This window comes from Mugil cephalus, chromosome 9 (assembly GCF_022458985.1).
Source record: "Mugil cephalus isolate CIBA_MC_2020 chromosome 9, CIBA_Mcephalus_1.1, whole genome shotgun sequence".
In the NCBI taxonomy this organism is placed as follows: domain Eukaryota; kingdom Metazoa; phylum Chordata; class Actinopteri; order Mugiliformes; family Mugilidae; genus Mugil; species Mugil cephalus.
This window is the reverse complement of record NC_061778.1, coordinates 8,913,851-8,937,240: the sequence shown is the minus strand read 5'-3', so window position 1 is coordinate 8,937,240 and position 23,390 is coordinate 8,913,851. Positions and strand designations below refer to the sequence as shown.

Below are 23,390 nucleotides of genomic sequence, written 5' to 3'. Positions count from 1 at the left end.
CAACTTGAAACTCTGCAGGCTTCTTTTTATAGTCACTATAGTAGCGCTGTGGAGCCCCGTGCATACAAACACGAACAGTTCCCCATTTTTACCTTCAATCGTGCAAACAGATGGACCTACGTGGCACGATGGAAATGTGGTCGCCTCCATGCTATTGAACTATTCAACAGTTGGTGGCAGTAGTATGTCAACAAATGTAGGGGTGCACCAGGAAGGGTCGGGGAAAAAATGCAGGAAAACTCCTACGTGCAACACAACATGTTAATAATCCATTTTTGCAAAGGTTTTTTGAAAGAGTGAATGCGCTCAACATAATAGTGAAGCCTTAAAGACGTACACAATCCATTTTTCGGCGATTAACACCGGGCATACATTTACATTTAAGAAAACATGCTTCTCTTGCTCCTTTGACCTCTGAATATTTTTCTCCATTTAAGTGTTAGCATTATGAAAATGTTGGCCTGCTTCATTATGCGAGAATCATCTGTACCCTGACTCTGGCCAAATAATGTTCTCCAAACAAGCCTACAAATTTATGAAGGGTGGACGTGTCGAATTCCAGTGGCCTTTTGCTAACTGTCGCACAGTCAAGTGCCATATATTGTGATGAAAAGGAAGGTTTCTGCTCTGGTCCAGCATGGTACTAAAACACAGTGATAAATAGTCGACACTGCTGTGAAAATCACCAGCGCGAGTCACCACAATCCTCCCCGCACGACTCCTGATTCAGAATTTGAAAAGGAAGGCATTCAGTGGGTTTCGAGTGTGTGTTGGCATATCCTGTGTGAGGTTGACCAGAGATAGATTACACACCCAGAGTGTGTGGTGACCCGTGCTGCAGCCAACCAGCAGTGGTTTAGATTGTGACTCTAAATCATTTCATATCACAGCCGTATCTGCTCTTCCCATGGCAGTTAGGAGCTGCAATCTTAACCCACACAGTCACTGCAAGAATGTTCAATGTAACTAACTCGGTTTTCAACACGTTGGAAAAGAATTACATAGAATTAATGTATTATATCGCCGAGCGAGAGCTTGTTCCACAGTTAAACAGACTAACATACTGCAGCAACATGCACCTGCAACGTGTAGTATTAAAAATGGATAAATGCGAAAGTGGCATGCCGTCCTCTGCGCAGGTTTAAGCAGCCATGCACCAAAAGGCAGTCGTTCACAGTGGACGTACAGTATTACTGAATAATAGATGCGATGCCTAGATGTGAGTCAGCGCCAGTCAGGTTATTTGCAACAGATAAAGGTACATTAATATATCCGCCATTTATTAAATCTTTAACTACAAGAAAAACAAGAAGGGGGGCTTTTAAAATGAAGAACTGAGACTAATGTTTTGGGTCTCCCGATGAGAACACTGAGAAGATAAACTACTATATCTGGTATCGGGTTCTATATCAGGCATATGTCCTGATTGCTTAATTTGTTTGACAGAGGTGCAGTGAAACATGCACAGAGTACTAGAGTGTCAGTTTAAAAAAAAAAAAAAAAGAAAAAAAGAAAGAAAAATAAAAACAAAGACCAACACTGACATCTGTTGGTCATATCGGATATTTCTTAATTCAAATATTTGGTACAAAATGTAGTTCTGTACATGGGGGGGGGGGTAACTTTCAGTACACGAGAAATTTCCAGAAAGCACTGAGACTCCTTTTGCACAATTAATTGATTTAATTAATAAAACGGTAATTTTTTCCCCTTTCAAAATCACTCAGGAACTCGTAATGACATGAGAAAACATGATTTTAGAAATCTTTTGTAAATTTATCAGAATTCTTAACAAACAATCCCCTAGCAGCTGTCATAGCGCTGAGTCTGCAGACTTTTCACACTTGAGTTTGGGTGGCTTATGTCATTTTCTCGGCAGACCCTGTCAAGGTTTGTCAGATTAGATGGGAAGCATCTGTGCCACCTTCAGGTCTGTCCACAGGGTCCAGTCGGGGCTTTGAGGGAACAACTTAAACATACAGTTAGCTGTATGCTTTGGTCCACTGCCGTGCTGGCAGGTGAACTATCAGCAAAGTAACATCCTCCTACATCACAGCGTGATGCCCTCCACAACCATGTTTCACTACGGGGACTAGCCGGATGATGAGCAGTGCCTGATGCGTGACAGACATAATGCTGGGAGTTCTGCCCAAATGCCAAATCTTTTTTTTTCCTCATGCTGTCAGAATCCTTTAAATGTCCTACCAGCTCCAAATGGGACACTTTTTACTCAGAGTGGCTTCCATGTACAACAAAAGTCTGATTGATGGAGTGCTGCTGAGATGGATGTCCTTTCGGCTGATTCTTTTCTCCCATCTCTGCTGCGGTCTTTAAAGGGTGACCGCCGTATGCTCGGTCACCTCCCCAATCAAGGACCTACTTTCTTGACTACAATTGTGGCTGGATGGCCAATTGTAAGAGCCCTAGTGTTTTCCAGGTCCCTCCATTTCACAATTATTGGGGCCATGTGCCGAGTGTGGGAATACTCTGCTCTGAGTTTTAGAACTGGTTTCATGGTCTTTCCCTGATCTATGCCACGTCACATGTGGTGGCCTATAGACCCTTTTATGGTCTGCATCACAGCGGTTAGCTGGAGGCAAAAACCACACTGCAGAATAGTAGGCTGTTGTCATGAACATGTCATTTTGCTGTCATCTCACTCAGGGTGCCAGAATCAGAGGAGTATGGTTAATAACGCCAGGAGTTGCTACTCTAAGTCAAAAGATTGGCAAAAACCTCTGGCTAAACGTGATAAAATGAAATGATTGCACAGAGGCAATCATCAAAAATGTGTATGCAGTGACAATAAATAAAGTAAGTTTGGTGACTCCTCTGAAGATTAGTCAGCCCAGATGATTGCAAATGAACGAAAACTTCTAGTAACTAGAGGTTGGTCAAACTCATTTTAGTTGAGATGCCTATAACCGAAACAACAACTCCAAATGTTTCCCTTAGTTGTGGTGCAAAGAAGTACACGTACATAATGAAAATGTTCACATTTAATGAGGTATCCTATAACAATACATTTTATGAACCAGGCATTTCTTTAAAATAATAATAAATAATTTATGAATTTTTTTAGCACTGTTTTTTTTATTTTACAGCTTCCCATGCATTAATAATACCACCATATAGTACCCTACTCGTAACTAGGAAATACAATATCACAAAGGTACTTCTAGAAGGCTGACGGGAGAAAGTTACATTTATTTTTGACCAGATGGCCCCCCCAAAAAAATTATTTTGAATAGATTCTTATTTAATTAGTCTATGGTACTAATCGTTGGCGCGCATTTGAAACCAGTACAGTGTTTCACTCACAGTTCCTGGGATGCAGAATGCTGTTAGGTCTAGTTTGGCAAAACCCTCTTTCATCGGTGTCCCGTCTGTCCCTAACCCTAACGTCCTCAGGCACCGTTCTCTTCCAGTAGGTTCTCAACAGCTTGTTGCATTAAGTGTTTCCCAAACGGAAGTCCTGCTATCACAAGGAGCAAACTACAAGCAGTTCACAGTGTGGTCATGGTTTAGCATCAATTAGGTAGAACTCCAGACAGCCTCCAGTCTCTCCAGCAAACAAATATACTAAAAAGTGTTGGCGGGCACATAACTAAATCACATTAACTTAAAGCACTACAGCTATAATCAAACAGACTGACACCTGTCCGTAACATTTAGGACAAAAGACTATGTTGCGTTCAGGAACTCAGTTAAACATAGGACAACGGAATACCTACCCGAATACCAATAGTCTTCCATCTAATTTCTGCACGTTGCCTTGGGCCAGAGTAGATTCTCTGGCTGGGCCCTATGTTTGACATTCAGAGTTGTATGCGTGCGCACAGCGAAAACATTTTGCTATTTCATTAGCCTCTTAGCATTAGCCTCAGTTGGCATATTCATTGCCTATAGAACTATTGCAAGTTTGTAGTTAACTTTAAGGCTGACAAATATGAGGTGTAGGTTACTTACCCAGCCATGCTAGTGCAGTTAGCTGTCAAGATATAGCCGATTGTTTGGTTCAAAACTGCCACTAGGTAGCTAGGCAGAACTCACTCTCATTTGTGTTATTGAGTACAGGTCGGTCAATCTAGTTCTGTCCATTAATATCAACTTTTCAGGTAATGCTCGCTGTCCTTGATGGCAGTGACCGTACATATTTAGAAAAACACACGCAAACAAAACTGGCGTTTCTTCCACCACAGTCAAAAACAAGCCAACACAAACTCAGCTAAGGTTTTCCTTTGGATTGTCCTGCCTCCAGCTAAGCCTCGCCCATGAGAAAACGTCACCGTGTATACTAACACAAAAGGGGCCAACAGGGAGCTCTTCAGACCATAGACTATATAAATATGGACAATGTGTCCCCACTTCCTTGCACTGGCAGAAGTGATGCCATTTTCCTATTCCTGACACTATTCTTGTGACTTTGGAGCCAGACTCTGTGCAGTACAGTCCGAGAGTAGACTATTGATGATCCAGCCATACTTCCTCCAGACTCCAGACCGAGGAGGTGAGGTTATGACTTATACTGCAGCAAGACACCAGGGGGCGATCTACCGACTTTGGCCTCACTTTTAAGGAGCAGTTCTGTCATCCGTCTTTATGCTGTGTGTGCTTTATAGTTCATGGCGTGGAGTTTCGCCTTACATGTAATGTGAAATGTAGGAGCTTATATAGTATACTAAACAATGTCCACACTCTTCAAGTTTGACATAGGTAGACTTCAGTTAGATTCTAAGCCCATTGCAAGGATTTTTAAAACTAATGGGATGCATCCAACCACAGCGAAGGCTCTTTAATACTCATGTAAATGAGAGATTTCAGTTTTTCTAATAACACATTCTAACTTGTGTTTGATTGAGTTTTAAGTTCAGGGGAGCGACAGCAGTTTTATTAATTTCGAACTAAATTTATAATTTGTGGTGTAAAAAAGTGTAGGCCTCCATCCTGATTTCTTTTATTGCATGTTTGTCACACTTAAATGTTTCATATCAAGCAAATGTATATATTAGTCAAAGATAGCACAAGTAAACAAAAAGAATGACGTTTTAAATGAAGGTTTTATTACGTGGCCCTGTGTGAAAAAAGTGTTTACCCCCTAAACCTAATAACTGGTTGGGCTGCCCTTAACAGCAACAAATGCAATCAAGCGTTTGCAATAACTTGCAATGGTGAACTTGCTGGTGGGTTTTGTATCATTGTTGTGCTGCAGAACCCAAGTTTACTTCAGCTTGAGGTCACAAACAGATGGTCAGACATTCTCCTTCAGGATTTTTTGGTAGGCACCAGAATTCATGGTTTCATTTCCCAGCAAGTCTTCCAGGTGCTGAAGCAGCAAAACAGCCCCAGACCGTCACACTACCACCACCAGTTTTTACTGTTGCTATGATGTTCTTTTTCTGAAATGCTGCGTCACTTTAACGCAACATAATGGGACATGCACCCTCTAAAGAGTTTAGCTTTTGTCACACAGTATTTTCCCAAAAGTCTCTGTTTTCTGGCAAAACTGAGACGAGCCTTTATGTTCTTTTTGAACTCTGCCGTGCAGGGCATTTTTGCCAAGTCTCTTTTTTTTATGGTGGAGTCATGAACTTTGACCTTTACTGAGGCAAGAGGGGGCTGCAGTTCTTCGGACATTATTGTGGGGTCTTTTGTGAACTCTTGGATGAGTTGTCAATGCACTCCTGGGGTAATTTTGGTCAGCCGACTCCTGGGAAGGTTCACCATGTTTTCGCCATTTGTGGATAATGGCTCTCACTGTGGTTCGCTCGAGTCCCCAAAGCTTTAGAAATTACTTTATAACCTTTTCCAGACTGATAGAGATATCGGCATGTTTAGCTTTTGAGGATCTTTTGGTTCACTTCACTTTGTCATGCAGGTCCTATTTAACATTGTGGTGTGGCAAACATGCAAAAAAATAAGAAATCAGGAAGAGGGCCCAACCTTTTTCACACCACTGTATAACCTATGCAGAATGTGAAGGGGTCGGAATTATAGTGTGATTTGACTTTTCATACATAAGGTTAAAAATTACCCAAATTTCCACTTTGGAGAGAAAACTGAATGTTGAATACAGATGCCCAAGCAGAGTAAAAGGGAACAAAACAGGAACCATTTGGGGAAAAAATGACACATAGTAATGACACTTAATAACACCCAATTTTAATTTGTTAGAATGATTTCTGATTTGTAAAAAGGCCTGAATCACCTCATAGAAAGATTGCGAGGACAGAATCATCTGGGTTTCTCAACACAAGGAACACAGACACACACACATATATATGTATATGTGTGTCTGTATATATATATATATATATATATATAGTACATGTGCAAAGGCTTTTTAGGCAGGTGTGAAAAAATGCTGTAAACTAAGAATGCTTTCAAAAATATCGATAATGATTGCTTATTTTTATTAATTTAAATGCAATGTGAGCAACCAAAGGAAATATCTAAAGAACATCAATATTAGTTGTTACTACTCATCAACACTTCCACAAAGCCAGGACTGTAGTCAGGTTTATGTTCAATTATACCAAACAGGTGCTAATGCTCATCAATGTCACATGTAGGTTGAAACAAAGTCATTAACTGAAACAGAAACAGCCACGTAAGAGGCTTAAAACTGGGTGAGGAACAGCCAAACTCCACCTACCAAGCTACCAAGGTGAAGTTATGGAAGACAGTTTCATGTCACAGATAATACACTATGGCAAGACTGAGCACAGCAACAAGACACACGGTAGTTACACTGCATCAGCAAGGTTTCTCCCAGACAAATATTTCAAAGCAGATTGGTGTTTCAAGATGTGCTGTTCAAGCTCTTTTGAAAAATCAGGCAACATTGAGGGTCATAGATGCAGTGGTCGGCCAAGGAAACTTAGTGCAGCAGATGAAAAACACATCAAGTTTATTTCCCTTCAAAATCTGAAGATGTCCAGCATCAGAGCCATCAGCTCAGACCTGGCAGCTACTGTCTGGAGGAGTCTGGACAAAAGTGGTCTTCATGGAAGAGTCGCAGTGAAACACCATACCTGTGACACGGAAACAAGCCCAAGCGACTCAGATATACACAAAAATGGCAGCAGGTGCTCTGGACTGATTAGTCAAAATTTGAAATAATTGGTTGTAGCAGAAGGCAGTTTGTTCACCAAAGGGCTGGAGAGTGCTACAATAATGAGTGTCTGCAGGCAACAGTGAAGCATGGTGGAGGTTCCTCGTATGTTTGGGGCTGCATTAATGGTGTCCTCAATGCTGAGAAATACAGGCAGATACTTATCCATCATACAGTACCATCAGGGAGGCGTATGATTGGCCTCAAATGTATTCTGCAGCATGACAAAGGCACCAGACATACAGCCAAGGTCATAAAGAAAAACAAGAAGTCCTGGAAGTGATGGCACGGCCCCCACAGAGCCCTGATCTCAGCATTATGGAGTGTGTCTGGGATTACATGAAGAGACGGAAGAATTTGAGGAAGCCTACATCCATAGAAGATCTGTGGTTACTCCTCCAACATGTTTGGAACAGCGTACCTGCCGAGTTCCTTCAAAAAACTGTGAGCAAGTGAACCAAGAAGAACTGATGCTGTCTTGAAGGCAAAGGGTGGGGACATCAAATATCGATTAGATTTAGATTTCTCTTCTGTTCATTTATTATAATTTGTTAATTGATGAAAATAAACTATTAGTCCATTTTTGAAAGCATTCTTAGTTTACAGCATTTTTTCCCTCACACCTTCCTATATTGTGTAGGTGGAGGTCCTCGGTCTGGTCTAGGTCGGTGCTACATGTCTAAGTAACATCCACATGAATGAATACCAGGTCAAATATTTCCATCAGAACATTGTATTGTCACCAGATGGTCAATGTTCTACTTCTCCTGTCAGTGGTTTTAATGTTGTGGCTGATCAGTATATATATATATACACTGCTTTATGGGATGTTGCAAAGGCATCAGTGGAAAATAAACAACCGTCCCCTGTGTACATGTATTGGTTTAATAAAATGAGTCACACACAAGCCCTCGGCCAAATTACATTTGACTACATAAGCTATTTTTAAAAGAGTGATGTTTACGGATACATTGATACAAATGCTAATATTTCTGGGCCCGGTCCATGGGGCACTTATGTAAAACACGGAGGTGGCATAAAGCAGCCGATCTTCTGCATCGTCTTACAATACCAGCCTTTCTGTGTTCCTCTGTCAAGGTTAGCCAGGGGAGATAATACAAAGAAGTGTGAGCATGTGCGCGTGGGGGAGGGGGTGTGGGGGGCGTGAGTCATCTGGATGAGTCATGTGCAGTGTGTGTGTGTGTGTGTGTGTGTGTGGACAGCTCAGGGAAGGATGGATAGGGAGAGGAAGGCCAGGGTGTGGAGGCCAGAGTAGAAGGTGTCACAGAGCCCCACGTGACTAAATCAAACTACAGTTAAAGGACAGATGCTTTACTGCCTGACACAAATCCATCAGGATGAATGTGCGTACCATACGTGTAGAACCTGCTGCTACTGTACTCGCACGCTGCCGATACATTTTTGATGTATTCCTGAATGATGAATGCATTTTAATTAAGTAGTTCGTACGAGATGAAGATCACAGTGTTCACAACCTCCTAAATATGCAAATTCTGAATAGTCTGTAAGAAAGTTTCACCGAAAGAGCAGCCATTTAGGGAAAAATGAGATTTTGAATTGGGTTTCTGTCACCTTTCATGGCTGTGTTTTATTTTGATGAATCATGTCAACACCTCATCATTTCAAAAGTCACCACTCATCTTTCTCCTACACTCATCAGGCATAACTAAATGACCACCTGCCTAATACTGTGTAGGTCTCCCTTGTGCCTCCAAAACAGTTGTGACTCATCAGAGAATGGACATGGTTCTTCCGAGGGCGTCCTCTGAGTGGTGTCTGGAAACAGGATGTTGTTAGTGGGGGCCGTTGGGTCCTATAGGTTGAGGGGGGGGGGGCCTGTGGGGATTAGATTTGCCGCACTGAATGTCACAGATACTGTTAGTTTAGGATCTAGGGACTTTGGACTGTTTCAGGGAGCTTTTTGGGTTGGGAGTATCTGGATTGCTACGAGGTGGGGGTGTCTGGTCTGGTCTGGTCTGGTCTGGTCTGGTCTAGGTGGATGTCTAAGTAACATCCACACCGAACGCCTGGTCCAAACATTCCCCAGCAGAACACTGAATTGTCACAAGATGGTCGATGTTATTTACTTCTCCTTTCAGTGGTCTTAATGTTGCGGCTGATTCGAGTATATCCTCTTATCTTTTTTCCCTGTAGAGACCAGGGTCACAGGTTTACAAAGACTGATCTATTTCCCCGACGCCACCGTCACTCCATCTTCTCCACCTCATAACCTTCAACTTAGCATGACACAGTTTCACTCAACATACTACGAACAACGTTCCTGACAAAGGAAAGCAGTCAGACAGGTTTGAGGGGCAGCAGCACTTAACTGTTTTCCAACTACTGCGTTTGGATGTCTTTAGAAGAGTCGTGATCAGCTGAGTCAGACTGACGACTTCGTCCAAATTTATCAGATTTATCCCGAGTGAGTCAGTGGAAGACTCCAGGTCTATACCTTCATCAAACAGCCCCCCCCTGCCTTTAAACGATCAGTGACGAATGCACTGTATCCATGCGCGCAGGGCAGGACGGCGCCGACTTTGCGCGATTCATCTCACTTAAAAGACAGCGAGTGAACGCGAGGCTGAGGATCTCTAAGTAGAGGGATGCCGCATTCGGATGAGCCACGAAGACTACTTTTCTTTTTTTTTCCCTCCCTGCCCACACCTGTACCGGTGAATGAGCAGTCACGTCTGGTCGGAATTGAACTACCTTCGGGTGATTCTCTTTAATTAATTCTCTCCCACCAACACTGGCTTTCCAGCATGGAGGGGGTGAGGGAGAGCTGTGGAGGAGGAGGAGGAGGAGGAGGAGGAGGAGGAGGAGGTGGGGCGTGTGATGAAAGATTCATGAGCAGTGGTGATGTTGGAATGAAGATAGGGGTTTCGTGTCAACCTAAGTGAAAGGGAAGCTGTAACCGAGCGAGGCCCCCCTCCAAAATAAATATGCATGAGAAACAAATACATACAGTATGTGTCACAATGCATGTGCCACGATTCTGAGGTATGAGTGTGAGGAGCGGCGGGCATGGGGGGAGAGAATACCCACATGGGTTTCTGTTATTGTTTCACTGGTGGGTAACTCCCAGTTACACGAACGCACCGTGGCACCACTGTTGACATGGCTCCTGGCCCTCAGTTTTAACAAGCTGCGGATTGGAAGCCAGGCAGAATCACAGTCAGCGTTGCGCCTCAGCGCATGTAAAACTATGCAGCTGTGGGAGAATGAGGGACAGAGATCAAGGAAAAACAAGAGGGAGGGAGATGGGTGGGAAGGAAAGGGGAAGAAAAAGAGGGAAGGGGGGACGAGCAGGAAGAGGAAGAGTGGTAAAGCAGAATACTGATTAGTGGTGCGTGAGAGGGAGGGAGGGGTGGTGTCGGGGAGAGGGGTGGGGTGGGGTTTGTGGGGAGGGGGGGGTGCTCTGCAGGTGAAAGCCGAGCCCCGAGGGGGTCTCTCTCTCTCTCTCGTTCTCCTTCCATCTGCTTGTGATGCTCGTGCAACCACCACGCAGAGCGACGAGCACGCCATCTGGGAGGAGGTGACGAAACAGAGAAGGGGCGTGAAGGACGGCCAGAGAATTAAGAGCGAGGAGGATCATTTGCGGGATCAAAATGACACAAGGAATCAAGAGAGTGGGAACACAGACATCCCCTGGACATCAAAGTGGCATCCCCACAGCCCCTCCCTCCTGCTCTCATCTCTATAGTCATCTCGCTCTGTTTGCCTTTTTCTCGCTCTGACATATGCAGTTGCTGCATTGGAGAGTTTTTTTTATTTATTTTATTTATTTATTTATTTATGCTTCTTGGGAAGAAGTTAAAGCAGCTGAGCTGAGATGGGGGAGCTGGAGACGATACTCCTGTACAACACAAGAAAAGAGGGAATCTGAAGAAGAGTTGTGAAATAAGAGCCTCGGGGTGAATATGGAGGGGAATGAGGGGGTGAAATAAGCATAAGAACATGAGCTGCATTGAGAGTTTCTCCCCCGTGACGTATTGCTTTTTCATTCTTAATTCATGACACCCTGGTGAGAACGCTGATGGCTGGTTCTGGCATTTGTGTGAGTAAGAGCACTGACCAAAGCTGTCTTTGATTCCATATGACTTATTAATGCTCGGCTCATTAGCCTGTGGAACACGTCGCATCTTCGGGTTTTCTCTGCTCGACGTGACTTTGTGGACCTCTGACAGAGTTGGGCTTTAGGGTTTAATGTGCAGAGGGAGGTGTGGAGGTGAAGGGATGGCTTACAAAGACCTACAATTGAATTATTAATACTATTAAATCCATTAATTAATAAGTATTGGCTCTAATCTAAATCACCAAATTTGATTTGTTTTCTTTTGACTTTAATGTCTCTGTGATGCATTGAAGTAGTTCTGCCTGCGCACAAAAACTATTTGTGTTCAGATACTGACACTGAACATGATATGACCACATGACTATCTTGATGTCATTATAACATTCAATGTTTTTGCTTTCTGGGAGTTTTCAAATTTGAGGCAATGGATCAGCACTGACAGTGTTGACGTATCTGAGCTGCTACAGGGAGACGGCAACAAAGCCTGCGTCAGAGAGGCACTGATCCAACTCTTGTTACTCTTGTTTTGCTTTTCTCATACTTTCAAATGTTTCTCATATTTTATAATGAACACCCCGAGACACAAACTAACCATTTGGCTCATGTGAACACAAAGGCTCATGAGCTCCATATGATGAACTCACAGACTTCCTGTGCGCCCACGTCATGGGTCACATCCCTCTCTTGCCTCCACGTAGCGCGCGTTCATCAGCCCAGCCTGTGCAACTCTTCTTCTTTTAAGCCGTAGATGTTTACCTCCCCCTCGTCGCTTTCCTGCTTACACCAAAACTAGTGAATCATCGCTGTCGCTCCCTCCCTCTTCTGTTAACTGCAGTTTTCTCACTTGTACACTCGCACATGGAAAATCAGCCATCAGCAGCCAATGAAAGATATACTCCCTATGAGAAGGAGAGATGGACGCGACGGAAGAAGAAGAAGAAGAAGAAGAAGAAGAAGAAGAAGAAGAAGAAGAAAAGGGATGGTATAGCAAAGGCAGAAACATTTTTTCTTTCCGAGGATCACTAGGTAACGCTTGCACCTTAATCTTACTGAAATATCATTTTGCGTGCGATGAATGCTTACCTTGTAGCTCCCGCACACCTCCTACACACATCTGCAGCAAAACATGTCTGCAATCTAAAAGCATTACAGTCTAATGATAATATAAATAACAGTAATGCAACTATTTGATTCACTGATTTGAAATGATATGTAAATCAGTGGTGGAGGCCTCTCGGAAACGCTTTAGTTGAAAAAGATCTGGAATCAGGTGAAAAATGACCCAAACTTCTTATTTCAGGTGGTGACAGAGACCCAGTGGGTCAAATAAGAAAGAGAAGAGAAGATTAAAGGTAGATTGTTGATGAGCTGAAGGCACAAATGCGTCTCATGCAAACTCACACCCACCAAACATCAACAGGTGCACTGACAACATTCATAAAGCTACCTAAACAGCCTACTACTTCACCTATCTGCACTAATGCTATCATAATTACTGACACCTCAAAACTCAAAATCAAACAATTTAGAAATGTCTTACCAAACTTGGTCCATTAAACAATCTCCACCTAAGGTCCAGACCCTCTGCTCCATTGAACCCCCTGGAGAAGATCTGTTTCATCCTCCTAAGTCTTCTCTAATGAGGAGAAGAGGGCACCGTTTTGAACAAAAATGAGAATCTTCAAAGGAGGACTTGAGTTACTGATCATCCACACAGACACAAATATTAAGGCATGCATACGAGTCAAAATGACAAACAGCTCAATAATCCAACCACGCGAGAGTCCAGGTGACTAATTCTTCTGCTAACTTTTTTTTTTTGTTTCGTTTCCTCCCGAGAGACTTCTTGCTCACGCCTCTCTTTGACACACGGTCTTGTAAACCTCGTTATTTCCTGGGGGACAATTAATCCGTTAGTCTGAAACGTGCGCGACAAACACAAGCAGGGACCAGTGGGTTACTGTACCCAATTTATTATTAAAAAAAAAAAAAAAAAAGAAAAGAAGAAAAAAAAGCCCCCACCCCCACCCCCACCACACGCGCGCGCGCGCACACACACACACTTCCTCCCCTCGCGGAACCCTGAGCGTCCTCCTGTTGACTAAATTTCCTCGATGACGTAAGAGTCCACGTACATCGTCCATGTAGGTGATGCTTCTGAATGAATGAGTGTCCCCTCCCATCTCCATTACTAGTACTACGGGATGTCTATAAGAGCAGATCACCGGGACAACCCGCTAAATTTCATGAGATGCCGAGGTGCAAGAGAGAGACGCGAGATTGACAATAAATCAAAAGCAAATCGGGAGCCAAGAAATTACGCACCAGGGCTTCCGACGACACTAGATTATGGTATATGAACATATTTGCCGGCATCCCTTTAGATTTTCTATTTTTTATTTTTATTTTTTAATTAGGTGGAAATGGCAGAACTGTACTTTTTACAGTTTGATTAAGTCCGCAAACTAAAGAAAACCCTCAGCTGGACCAGAAGCTCAAAAGGTAAGTTCTTCCTTTTTTTTAAAAAAAAAATGATTCCAGTTTTTATTCAATAGCATTTCGATAATTACTGCTTCGATCCACGTGCAGCGAGACACCCGAACAGCGACGAGCTTGTTAAATCAGCGTAAGATCACTCTTTTCCTGTCATCCGATTTTTTCCCCTGCGTGTCGTTTCGTGGACCTACGGTAGATTACAGAGGCTGGAAGTTACTGCAGTGTGAGTCACTTTGGCGCACATGGGCAGTGACAACTGTGGAAAAAAGAGGAGAATGTCTTGTGGGGTGTAGGCTACGCTGATTGCATGTTAACCAGGCTGCATCCCTGCAGACAGAGAGCGAATCACGACATGCGGTTGTTTCTTTTCTTAAGGGGATCAGTTAATGTGGGAAGTCCTAACCGGCTGCTTATTAATACCCAACGCCAACAGCGGCGTTTGGGACAACATGTACTTAAATCAAAACGCACATTCGTAAGGTGTCAGTCTGCACTACTGATGTAGAGACGCACTCCAAATAAAGTGGCCTATTATTCTGGCAGAGGTCCTCTCCATAAATCTTTTATTATTTTTTTCCCCATGTTGAGATGACATCGTGACGCGTTATCGAGATGAAGTAAAATTTGCGTCATTCCTGCGCACATGCAGACGACTTCCAATCACCCTGCAGAGGGCTTTAAAGACACAGTGCAAGTCGCCTATACACGTCTACAACCTGCATTGCGATGCGTCTCCATACTAGGTGGAGAGACGAGGGAGATGGAAGTAAGGGGTGGGGGTGGGGGTGGTGGGATGGCCTGGGGGTCTGGTGAAAACTCCCCAAGGTAACTCCTGGAAGGAGCTGTGGCCAGAATTACAATGAGCACGGTTCAATAACACCTCCCTCGGTTTTCGTTTATTTATTTATTTATTTTAGCTTTAACGTCCAGCTGCTCGGGGCATCCACGTTGGCTTTAAACGACGTGTCGGGGCACCGGAAACTATAAGAGCCAGAGAAAATGAGCAGGTTAACATAGCTCCTAATGAGCGGCTGAGTGTCGCTGTCCACGGTGCTGAATCTGGTTTGCTGGCTGAATCACAAAATACAGCTAGAGACGATTTTTGTCAGCGTAGACAGACAGTGAACTACCAGACTTTTCGTATCCTGACGTCTCTTATAAATGTTTCAAACTGATGCAGATGATTTTCTCGGCGTGGCTCATAGCTTCTTCGTCCCGTCCTCCCTGCCAGTTTTAGCCTAGTTCCATAGTTAAATGTAAGACAAGTCTCAAACTCTCTGACCCTTGTCCAACATCTCTTCCAAATATAGAGGCGCGTGTCTAGTGATATTTACGGCTCAGCTGCACAAACTCGGCTATCTCGGTTTGTTTGCCAGTGGTTTTCAGGACCACGGACAGTGACTAGAGTCCAGCTCTGCCACAGAATGAACTGGTACAGAGAGTTACTAGGTCAAAAGTATATAACTAATAATTACACCTCCGGATATAAGAAAAATACATGACTCAGGGTAACCTCTGATGACTCTTTAATGGCACTTTCCTTTTGCTTCGCCACCTTTGTAGATTCCCTCAGAAGAAAGTCTGCTCACATAAAAACAAATGAATCACCACCACTGCACTTATATATATATATATATATATATTCACCCATTCTAGAGCTTGAGAGTGCTCAAATTTCCGGCCTGCTGACGTCAGTCCTAGAATTACTCAGTTGAGCTTGCATAAGCCACCAGTTCACCCCGTGATCCCGTCCATCCCTATCTTGTGGCTGACTCATAGATAATCGGCATGGAAATCGATATCACAAACACAACAAGTGGGCTACATAACCGCCAGTCACAGCCTGAGGCCTCTGTCGGGAAAGGCCGTGCTGTGTGCTGCCGTGAGCCCCGTGTCACAGTCGGTGATCTGTTTCTGGCTATATTACCTAGACGTAGCAGGTAACTGTAAAGAGCTCCTTTTTCCCCCCTTTGGCTTTTCACACCTTGATTTGTTTATGCAATGCAATTATAGATGACATTTAATTGTTGAACAAAGGGCAGCATCATGGTGTCTCACTCACTCTGCACCCCCACCTTTCCCTCTGCATGTTGTACGCTTCTTACTCACTGCGGCCTGATTTAATTCTGTGCCACCTCTCTTCTATCAGTCAGTGCATCAATACCTTGGCTCTAGACTGCTTACTGCTATAACCCCTCCAAAGTACAGTAACAGTCTACAGTCATGGCTACTGATGTCTGGCAAACCTCTGCCCCATGAGATAAAATCTCCCCTTTGTGACTGTAAGAGTTGAGGTGAGTGGGGGAGATGGTGCTGTACTGCATGAAGTTTTCCTTTTGGAGCCCAGCACTACTGAAGCCTGCATCACCAACATCATAAAACCACAGAGGACGTCAGTGGTTACCACAGCCAATCATATTGCGCCTGCTGTCTCCATGGTGACCGTGGCATTAGATTGTTACTGTAGCAACAGCACCACTGGTAACAGTCTACAGCCATGGTCGCTAGGGGGCAAAACGCACATCTGAACCAGAGTGGTGCAAAAGAGTCAAAAGACACACTTAGAAGAAAAGAAACCTAAATTAGAGTCTGGGCTAAAGCAAATCTAGCGATGGTTAAATGTGCGCAGTGAGTCATTTATGTAATATATACACGTACGGATGGCCTATGGGGACGGAGATGAAAGCTGCGGGTGTTTCAGAACAACAGGAGGTACCCGTCTTCTCCCAATAGACACTTAATCCACTCCACAGAGCTCAAGGAACATCCTGTGATTTCTGTCGGCCTTGGTCTTCCTTTGTATGAACGGCTGCAGCAGTTTTATTTCCTCACAAAAGTTGCCGGTTTTTGGTTAACGCATGTCCCCAGTGAACGGCAAACATGTGTGAATTATATCTATGTAATGTACAATTTCCTACAAATAAATGAATGAAACATGAGACCTCATTCCTCTGATCTTTTACAGTGTATAACTAAGATCGGTGAACATATTTTAAGAGTGGTTGAGAATAGCAAAGTACATTTACTTAAGTAATGTAACTTGGTATAAGTTTGGGGGTTTGCGCTTTGCTAGAGTATTTCTATTTTATGCATCTTAAGACTCAGGACTTAAATGTTTATTCTATGTCATTTATATGGCAGCTTCAGTTACTTATGAATGCACACAGTGGTATTATAGGAAGGTTTTGCACATACAATTTGTTCTAAGCACAAAACTTCGTAAACTAAATGTGAGAGTTATTCCCCAACACCTCTAAAAAGCAGCATGTAGTCTGAGTCATATTCCAGATGTGTCTCAGTCATCAGCGTCTCCGCCTTCAAACTCTTAACACAGTTTCATTTCAGCGAATGTTCAAATGATCCAAAATCTCACCTAAAAAAAAAAAAAAAACAAATTTGGGCACCAGAACTTTTCAAAATGAATCCTCTCCTGATCCCTCAGATTTATTTGCTGCCTCTCTATATGGAGCTGATGATAAAGTAAGCTGCAGCCTCTACAGCAACACGGTGCATACACACCGGCTCTTCAGCATTAATAAGATAATAATGTTATTTATTATAAAATACCAGCCAACAGCACAAACCCAGCGTCTCGCTCAAATATCAAAACTACATTTTACCGCTAATAATTAGGTACGTTTACTTAAGCTGCGTTTTAAGATGAAGGAACAAAATACTTTCTATTATTTTATTTTAACATAAGTGGAGACTCAGGTCAGCCACACAGCTGTGACCTCAGGCTTTAGCAGGGATTCAAAAGGACACGGTCAGACCAGCATCGATCTGCTGGTTTTAGTACAGCTGTAGAAGAAATCAGTGCTGATTGAGGAGCCTCTGACATGCGCCGCTAAACCAGTGAAGGTGTTCAGGGTTAAGTTAAACAGCCTTCAAAGGTTAAAACGTGCATTATGGTGACAAACCAAATTAGAAAAGTCTATGAATCTTTTAACGAATTACTCCCAAACAGCCTAATGCATCCACAGTGGTAAGCGTTGAGCATACGGTTCTGAAGGTAAAACCAATTTTTAACTTTAACATTTCAACTCACAAGGACAGACCATTCCACGCGTCCATGAAAATACCATTAACACAACGTTTTTGAACGAAAGCTTATCTCCCCCCCCCCAATAGCACAACTGTTATTATGCCCAGTGCATAATATCGAAATAATAGAAACTACCAGAAATGGAGAGCAAACATTGTCCGTACTCGTGTCTAAGGTTTCTTTCCTCCCCTCTACCTGCGAACAGAAAGAGAGAAGACTGTGACGGGGAAAATCCACTGCGGTGTCTGTTATATCTGCTGCAGCGCTGCAAAATTAAAACTCCACCAAACAATGTGCGACTTAACAAGCACAAATAGTTTATAGGATTATTGGATTAAACAGCATTGAATGATATCTGGGATTTGTCAAAACAAGCGATGGTTAAGTTGCATCACGCTCCTTTATAATGGATTAGCACATCGCCCGTGATGAGCCTTCAGATGTTTTATTTATAAAGAAAAGAGAAACGTTACCAGCTGTAGTCGTCATGACAACAGCAGTTTATGTTTGTAACACTGTGTTTATAATATTAATACGTACTGTAACATTTACTTAAGAGAGAAAAAAGTAAAATGTGATGTCAGGTTTTCCAGACCGAACTTTATACAACAAAATACAGTATTTAGTGTAGTTATGAAGGCTACATGACGGATATTAGGGGTACATGGATCTGTTTTTTTCTTTTAAACAAATCTCCTCTTAGACACTTACCAGAACTGACTTTATCTTGTGTGACTTTGCACGCTGCCGATGGATTTTTCCGGCTGTAACTGTAAATCAGATGTCACAAAACTAATAACTATTAAAGTAGTAAATTTACAGAGGAAGCATCAATAGCTCACGGCCGCCTGGAGGCAGGCAGGCTGTGGTATATAAATAAAGACTTATATTAATCAGAGCACATTACCATTAATATTCACGTCCATATGTTATATTATTAGCCAGCACAGAGCACGCTGGACCGTGAAAACCTCCCATGCGGTTTATTTTTGGTGGCCAGATATTGCACGAGTCCATCACTTTCAAGTGACTCATTTCCTCTGTGCTTTTACCAACTTAAGTTCAGGCGGCGGAACAGTCATTCCGGGTTTTTATCAGCAGCCGCCGCTCGCTGTTGGAAATGAGACTTTATCGATGCTATTAGATCTAATCATTTGGAAAAGGGTCAGAATGAAGATCCACAGATATCTCTGACTCATTATTAGTCTCATCTGATCTGCCATAAGTAGCTTCGTCACCTCCACATTATTTAGGATAATTAAATGAAATAAACTTGAGTCACGCTGCTTCTTCTATTTGAAAATTTTTAATTTGATGCTGTGGAATTGGTTCATTTACGAACAATCCACCGAAATGATAAAACACAATAATAATTGAACGGGATGAATCACAAGGCTATAAAAAGACGTGAAAACTTTAAAGTAATGCAACGGTAACCACTCTGTTTAACAGGTTTTCCGTGTAGCTCCGTCCCACTGGGCCGAGCGAGAAAGGACTAAACTTAATTATGAAAATGCAGATCGGAGAACGAGAGGAAAACGCTGACAATCGACGACCGGACGAGGTCTGCGGAGGAAGAAGGTGACTTTGTGACAGCCCTGTGCTGGGGTGGCTCTTGGCCGGATGATCAGGGACAGGCTGACCTCCCACGCAGAATTAGTCATCTCTTTACACCACTTATTTTTTTTTTCCCCTCTTTCCACTGAAGACTCTTATTCAACCTTCTAGCAACCTTCCTTCACATCGCTGTTTGTCCGCCCATGCTTCTTCTCTCCCACACAGACACAGAGTCAGCAGCCTCTAGACATAATCACTTATTGTTCAATTTCCACAGGGACGCTGATCAAGAGGTTATTAAATACATAGATGCTAGTTATCGCTTTCAGTTGACGGCTGTTTAATTAAGCTTAATAAAACACAGTAAATACTACGGGCTGTTTTCATAAAGCTGGTTTCATCAAATTCTGTTGTTAACGAACCTGTTTAAAGAGTAGATTTATTTTCGGCCTTTTATTGTAGACCTGACACTTGGTGTTATGAGTTGTGCCCAGTTTACCCACGAAAAGGCAACACAGGAGTTTGCAGCAACTCCCCCCTATAGTTCCTCCCTCCAAAACTCCCTCATCCGACATGCATCGTTATTGAAACAGCTTATGAAATCTAGAAGAGTTTATCACCCACCTACAGAGTGTCTCGACAGAGTTAAAGCAAATCAATCGTCTTCTTGTCGTCATTTTTGCTGCGTTCAAATGTAATCCAATAAGTGGAAAGAAAAAGAAAACAAGAGAGAGAGAGAGAGAAGCAGAGAGTTAAACTGATTTGATGTCCTCCACTTCCACACCTCCCCCCGCACAGCCCAGGAAGTCACAGGCCGCCTCAAAGCCACACTGATGAAGCAAACTTAAAAAAAAATAAAACCTTCTTTTTGAAAATAAAAATAAAAAAATAAATAAAAAACGATGATAAGAAACACACGAGAAGCAAATAAGCCTCCGTGATAAAAGAACAGGCTAATGCATTTACTTAGCGAAGAGGGTAAAGGCGCACAGGAAGGTGCTGAACACATGGGGTCAGTGAAAATGAAAGAGTGGATGGGACAGCGAGCGGCTGCTGTGACTCAGCCTTTCCCTGATCAGAGGAATAACAAGTAAATACATCAAAGGTGACTGACATGTTTTTTTCCTGCAGGTACCGGGCGAAGCCACAGAAAAAGAAACCCAGGCAGACGGTTCACGGGAACTGAACATGTGTTATTTCCATCAGCCCCTCTGGATGATGAGTGGTTGTTGAGTGTGCATTAACTGATGACTTTTGAGTCATATCACTGCTCTCTGCTGTAGGCAACACAAACAAGTGGTGGGAACCAGCCAACCACGCAGTCTGCACGTACCAGTATCACTGTGAGTGATACGCGACCTGAGCACCTGTTGCGTTACCGTAAGCCCTAAATAACCGGAATATGTGGCCTGTGCAGAGTCCGAATGCCCATAAAATTTTTATTTTTTTTAAATGCCACAAATCCTCTGTGGCGCAGGGGAGAAGAGACGGGATGGCGAGCTCTCCGGAGGAGTCAAATTTCAATCCTGCCTGGAAGTAATTGCACACACCCGCAACAAAAAGTACACTGGGTTCTTGCACGCTGCCAAGCACACTCACTCACTCACGTGCTGCCATGCCGAGCACAGCCGCTCTACAGTGAGGAGCGTGTGACTTGAATGCCTCACAAGGCTGCGGAAAAGCTACGCAGACGGCGCCACTTAGTGGTCGCGCCGCTGCCGGCATGGAGGGGAACGAATTGGAGGGAGCAGGACGGACGGACGGACTGCAGCGACTCACGCCACCAGACAGCTGAGTGGTGAAACGGGGCTTCACTCGTTTTAAGGTCCATCTCCCCCTATTTAAAAATTAAACCCTGACATTTATCTATTAAGACATTAATAACTTACAAGATCCAGGCAATAAGAATACAATAAAGAACAAAGCAAATAAAAGCCACAGTAACGGAATACGTTTGATGACAGCTTCTTGAAGACAAAATAAAAATACTTTTCTTTTAAAACCCTGAATTCAAACTTCTTTTTTTTTTTGCATGGCATGTTTGATTCCCGCGTAACTACGTTATTTTCAAAGTAAAGGTGATGTTTCTCAAATGGCCACTGAGTTCATTTTGTGGAAGAGAGCACAAGCTGATTATTTTTAATATATACTGTATCTGTGCAAGAGGAGCTGTTGCCATGGCAACAATCAAGCGAACGCAATGCAATAATAATGTATGGTTCAGCTCGTATTCACACGCAAAACTGGGTGTATTTGACCTAATATTGACACGACTTCGTCATATTTAAATGTGTATTTGTTCAATCTGTCGCATCCTCGGTGCTGAGCGTGCAAATACGTTTCACATAAAGGACGTGTCTGGCTGGTTGGTTTTCTAATATGCTTCCATCCAGACTCTTTTGCTGATGTTCAAACCCGCGGTTAATTTGTAATTTAAGTAAGACAAGGCTTTAGAAAGGGAAGAAAGGCCACACCAGAAATTAAATAAAACCGCAACCGGGGGAAAAGTCCGCCGGCCGATCGCTAATTCTTGACCGCTGCGCATCAGAAACCGACTTGAAAATAACAGCCACTAGTGAGACACGTCGTGAGAACGATGGATATCTGGCGGGATGGCTGCATCACGCTGGCCTGTGTTGCCAAGGAGATGCAATGGTGGAAAGTGGAGAGATGGTCTGACTAGAGGAGCCTGGGTGTATAACAAAACTGACTAAAGATCATACCCACCTGAGACAATCTGCAGCCACCTGGGGAAGCCTTGCAGCTTTTGTTTGTTTATTTATTTATTTTTTTAAGGATCGTCTGAGGTCACAGAGAGACGCCGTCAGTTTTACTGTAGCAGGCGAACGGCAATAGCGTGTTTGTTTATTTGTTTATTTATTTATTGACTGACTGCTACATCAATAAATAATGAGGATGGAGAGAAGTCGTGACTAGCACCGCCCGCATCTCGGAGTAAAAAAAAAAATTTAATAAATAAAATTGCTTCAGCATACCACCGCGTTTAAAAAATAATAATAATAAAAAAATAAAACACACAAGAAGAAGAGGGTTTCTGATTTACTGCTTCATAATCTGACAGAGAGAGAAAAAAAACGAGGCTGGGGCATGACGCACCGAGTTTTCACTATTCACATATTTAGTAGAAAATGTGGAGGAAGTCTCATGCTGTACATGGAAAAAAAAAAAGAAAGAAAAAGAGCTTCTTACATGTCTAAGTGTCTGGGAAACACGGCATAAAGGGAAGCTCATTTGAAGTGACATCCAAGGACACGTGGGCTGCATTTGACTTAAGTCACCCACATTAACGGACACTTAATTGCACGCAACATGCTCAAGGTCGTCCTGAGCCTCATCCCTCGTTCTTTACAGTTACAAAAGCGGCGTCTGTGTTACGGAGCGGGCAGCACATTCTCTACCGTGCAGGAAGACGTTCTGTCCTAGCACAGCAGAAAGCAGCTCCTCACGTAGGAACTATTCTCTGAGTGGCATGTGCTTTGAGCAGAAAACAAAAAAAAAAAAAAAATGTCAGTGAGTGCAGTCAGTGAACGTGTTTTGATCTGCTGTGCTGAAAGATTAGGGGTTATATGTGTAAGGCTGGTAATCCATTCGAGGAGAGGCTGAAAAGCTCTGGTGCCTGATGGACTGGACCAATACCCGCTCTCCTCCTCGGCTTTGACGTCCCTCCTTAAGCAGAGGCACGAGACGAGCCGAAGGCGGCCCCCCCCCCGGTCACGACGCGTCATTTCCCTTCACAGCCACAAGGGGCGCACTGGCTCTGCTGCTCGCACTGCCTGGGAGAAGGGGCTGGCTCCGAGCCTGGGTTCTGCAGGCAGGCAGTGGGATAGTATTAACACTTGGAACAGTGACAGTACCTACATCAGACAGATTAGTGGCAACGCTGGGTAATAAGGCGACACGGGAGCGTAATCGCAAAATCCATCAATTAAATCAACGCCTCCTCGTCTTTTGACGCAAATGAACGAGGACGCCGAGGACGCACGTCAAGGGCAAGGTCACAGCCACGCCTTTTAGAGAAACGTCTGGTGTCCTGTTGTCACTGTGCCACTGGGTGTCAG

General features: G+C 43.3%; 1 protein-coding gene and 1 long non-coding RNA gene across 2 annotated transcripts in view; one reads left to right on the top strand and one right to left on the bottom strand.

The window, feature by feature from the left end:
- Nucleotides 1-13,283: 13,283 nt before the first annotated feature.
- LOC125013965 lies at nt 13,284-22,504 on the top strand. Its single transcript, XR_007113417.1, has 2 exons — nt 13,284-13,715; nt 19,207-22,504. It is a non-coding gene; the product is annotated as an uncharacterized LOC125013965 (long non-coding RNA).
- The window catches only part of dph1 (diphthamide biosynthesis 1), a 57,621-nt gene continuing 56,587 nt past the window's right edge, over nt 22,357-23,390 (bottom strand). Inside the window, exon 12 of the mRNA XM_047594935.1 lies at nt 22,357-23,137. Coding sequence (XP_047450891.1) covers nt 23,054-23,137 — 84 coding nt within the window. The 3' untranslated portion in view covers nt 22,357-23,053. The remainder of the gene's footprint in view (nt 23,138-23,390) is intronic.